The 4,075-nt window shown below is 38.0% G+C and overlaps 1 protein-coding gene across 1 annotated transcript in view; it reads left to right on the top strand.

Annotated features, from left to right (window-relative positions):
- Positions 1-4,075, top strand: part of IARS1 (isoleucyl-tRNA synthetase 1) — a gene marked incomplete at its 5' end in the record, with an annotated part of 109,260 nt that overhangs the window by 30,662 nt on the left and 74,523 nt on the right. The window contains one exon of the mRNA XM_035892224.1: positions 3,428-3,550. Coding sequence (XP_035748117.1) covers positions 3,428-3,550 — 123 coding nt within the window. The remainder of the gene's footprint in view (positions 1-3,427; positions 3,551-4,075) is intronic.

Raw genomic sequence — 4,075 nt, 5'->3', positions numbered from 1 at the left:
AAAGGGTTGTCAGGCTCTGGAATGGGCTGCCCAGGGAGGTGGTCGAGTCCCCATCCCTGGAGGTATTTAAAAGAAGGACAGATGAGGTGCTTAGGGACATGGTTTAGTGGTGGGATGTCAGGGTTAGGTTAAAGGTTGGACTCGATGATCTCAAAGGTCTTTTCCAACCAAAGCGATTTTATGATTCTGTAACTGGATATGCTCCCTTTAGAAGGAAATTGCATAGTGTATGTTGCACTTAATGCTGCTGCCTTGTTTTCTTTTGGGATACATGTAGTTCACTTTACAGCCCAGTGATTATTTTTGTTCATAAAGTCTCACAAAGGGTTCTGGTTTAGGTTCAGAAATTCATCATTGTACAGTAGGGTCTGTATAGAATGCTGAGTGCTACGTGTGTTGGCATTAAATGTTTGCCTTTAGGTAGACAAGCTTAGATGGAGGAAGGGAGATAACTCATGACTGTAGGCAGGATTGTCTTCCTAATTAATTGGCATCTCTATGAATTCCTTTACTGTTGTGTTGAAGGTGAATAGGAAAGAGGAAAGGGGTGAGTGGAGCAGGAGGCAAGGGTCAGAGGAGAAGAAAAAGAGCATGTTCCTTCACAAAAAGTGTTGCAGCTTGTCTCTATCCCTTCCCCTTGATATAAGTAAGTCCCTTTGATAAATAGGGTTAAAAGTAAGTTTTGTTTTTTTAATTCTACTTACTGATACATATTCTGTATTGCTGATAGTGTAGAAATGTATACTTCTCCAACAAAATTTAAACTAAAAATTCACCTTCATTTATTTCCAGGATATGTAGGTTCATTGTCTTGTGTGAGGCTTTTGCCAAATACAAGCTGCCATACAATATCAGAGCACTCTATTATTTCAGTTCAAAAGAAATAAAAATTAAAGCTCACAGAACAAGACAAACCTGTATTAAAAACTCTGTAAAATTGTACCTCCAGATTAACATGACACTAAAATTCAGCTGCTCAGGCATTTCATCTCATGTAGATGTATCTACAGTCAACTTAAAAAGCTTTAGTAACATTTGAATTTGCATACAAGCCCTGTATTTCTAGTGCCTGCTCAGGCTGAGTCACAAAAGTTTCATAGATATGTTACTGTTGTACTTTCTTGTTCAGTAAATGGCAAAAGTATACTTGATCTTGGTTAAGAGGTGCTGAAGCTGAACCTTTTGACTTCATGTTTTTGTTGTGGTTTTTTTTTTTATTTTAGATAGAAAAGCTTTGAGTTCTCATCAATGCGCTGTTTAATATCTTCTGCTTCATTCGTTTTATGTATGATTTTTACCTTGAAAATTGAAATCTGTTCTAACTTTCCAGTGGAGCATTTGTGGATTTCCGTATGTGCCTGAATATATTCTTGAGTTGTGGTTACTGAAGCAAATCTTCATTAAATCAAATGGCGGGTCAGCCTGGAAAGCTTTTACATTCAAGTTTGAGTTCTTCAAAAGAAAGGAATTAACTGTAGAAAACTGAAATAGCAAAGATCTTTATATATCATTGCATCAGTGATGCAAGGTGAACTGAACCACCTCTTGACCTAGGTTTTGTGAAGTGGAAGGTTTGTTTCAGCTAGGTTGTGAGTGTGCCAAGCTTTGTAGTCTTTCTTGGCTGCTTCTTCAAAGCCTTTTACAATTCACTGCCAAATCAGGGTTGACATTAGTTCTGTCATCTGGCCTACATTATAAGCACTGCAGTCTGCTTGCTGTATCTCAGCTTATGGAAGATCTACTGAGGATGGGCTTATCTCAGTTAATCTATCGACTGAAGAAGCTGGTTGACCAAGTAAAGGCTGAATAATCACGATGGCTGTCCACAGCTGCTGGAGAGTGGAAAGAGGCTATGGTACAGAGTAAATGAGTGCTGTAGCTGAAGTGTTTTTTTCATTTCTACGTGCAATGCCTTGGTAGCCAAGTTCACTATTGCTATGAATGAGTTTCATCATTGTAAAATATACTTTGTATCAACAGGTAACGTGCCAGATCTGGCTTAAGGGAGCTGGTAACAACAGGGACTGGTGGGTAGGATTGGAGGTACAGGATGAGGACCGCAGAAGGGATCTGGAAACTCTGCTCTGTCACTCCAAAGTTGGCTTGCTTGTGTTGGTTTTATCTTGGAAAGGAGAATTTGGCTAGCACTTGCTTATTTACACACTTGCTTCTGGTGTGGTCTCCTTTATCAAGGTGGACAAATTGCTTTAGAGTGCAACTCCTATGAAATAGCTGCTGTGTTTTGTGAAAGGTAAATGAGCTCAAAGTGTAGAGGAGGCTAACAGTTCAACTCTTAGCTGCTGATTTTGGCCAGCAGGGTCACTGCGTGTTGTGTTTCACACTACACAAAACTTCAGGTTGTGTTCCTGAAGTCTGTGGTTTCCCCATCTCATCAGAACAGCAATACAGGAACCTCTAAGAGTCAAAAAACCAACTTGACTTGATGCAGACTTAGACAGGGCCTTTTTCTTTACAGAAAAAATTAATTGATTCTGTGAATGTGCTGACAGTGACTGATCTGCAACTGTCCCCTTCTCCCTTCCTCTCCCACCCCCAATAATGTTCTCTTGCCTTTGGGCAAGAGAGTGGGCAATCTGGAGTGATAATTGGTTAAAATAGGGACTTACTTTGACTTCAGACTTGAAATTAATATCTGAACTCTTCTATTGCCCTAATAATTTTGTTCTAATCTTTTCTAAGATACCATTGTTGTTTAGTTACGTTCATGAAAGTCTGGTGACCCTCTTTCTTAATTTTTTCTTCCTTTATTTTTTTTTTTTTTTTCTTTGTACAGGAAATTAAAAATTTAAATGGAGGCTGGCCAGGAAAATAAACTGTGATGTTGTCCATGTGTTATTCTTGGTCAGTAGCATTGCCTACAAGCCAACAAAGATTGAGAAATAGATTTAAAAGCTTTGAATCATTAAGACATTAAGAAAATGGGATTTCTTATGTGGAGTTACGAAATTAGATTGATTAAAACAACCTGCCTTCTGAGAAATGCCATGCAGGCTTGTGTCCTAAACAGACACAAGTCTCTGGGTGGTACAAGAGCATGACATAGTGGTTGTCAATTCCTTTACTATATGTTAGTAGCCTGAAGCTTGTTGACTACATGTATGTATGTGTGTACGTACACACATAAAATATCTATGTGTGTATATATATGCATATGCACATATCACCTCTACTAGATGAGAGAAAACACATGTATTCTGAAGAAATCATCATTTATGTGATGAATGAAAGTGCAATCCTGTAAAATACATATTTTTCTATGCAAGTTTGGGATTAGTGAAGGCTGAGTATTTTGCTATTCTTTTCCAGTCATCACATTTTCTATGTAATATTTAATTTCTCTTTCCAGGGATGAATATTGTAACTGGTATTTTGTATTTCTGTAACTTGGCACTTGTCTCTTTTATAGGATGATTACAGAGTCTGCATGGATTTTAATATTATTCAGAAAGATTCTGTACCTGTTTGTCCGGTTGATGCGTCGGGCTGCTTCACAGCAGAAGTGACTGACTTTGCTGGACAGTATGTGAAGGTGAGTGGTCTTGGAGAAAGTAAATTACTACTTTATTCAAGAAAAGTTAAAAAATTCAAAAGTTTAAAAATTTTATACGTGGTAAAAGTGTCTAAGTGGCTTTGTCTTCCATGTGTCTTTGGTATCTGGAAAAATCAAAATGTGTTTTAACATTTGCAAAAATGTTGCGATATCTGAACTATTACAATATCTGAAAAATAAAGAATTTGAAGCCTACTAGATACTGTGTATCTAGTAGTGAAAGGGATGAGGATATCTCCTGTTTGCATCTACTGCAGAGAGAGTCTTACTGTTCCCTTGTTTCTTATGGGAATGATATGTATGCAGTGTGCAGAGGTCTCCTTTACATCTGAATGACCTCTGAATTCACAGATGTTGTCATTAAGTTTATACCAGCCAGTTAGTGTAACATGACTTGTTAGAGGAGAGAAATCCAGTCATTTTCCCCACTTGTGGGATGTGTTGCAATGTGAATTTACTTGCCGGTAGATGCAAAAGAATCCATGTAAAAGGAACTCGCAGGAG

This window comes from Egretta garzetta, unplaced genomic scaffold (assembly GCF_000687185.1).
Source record: "Egretta garzetta isolate BGI_Z169 unplaced genomic scaffold, ASM68718v1 scaffold553, whole genome shotgun sequence".
In the NCBI taxonomy this organism is placed as follows: Eukaryota; Metazoa; Chordata; class Aves; order Pelecaniformes; family Ardeidae; genus Egretta; species Egretta garzetta.
Note: the sequence above shows the minus strand (reverse complement) of the source record. Positions and strands in the feature narration are given on the sequence as shown.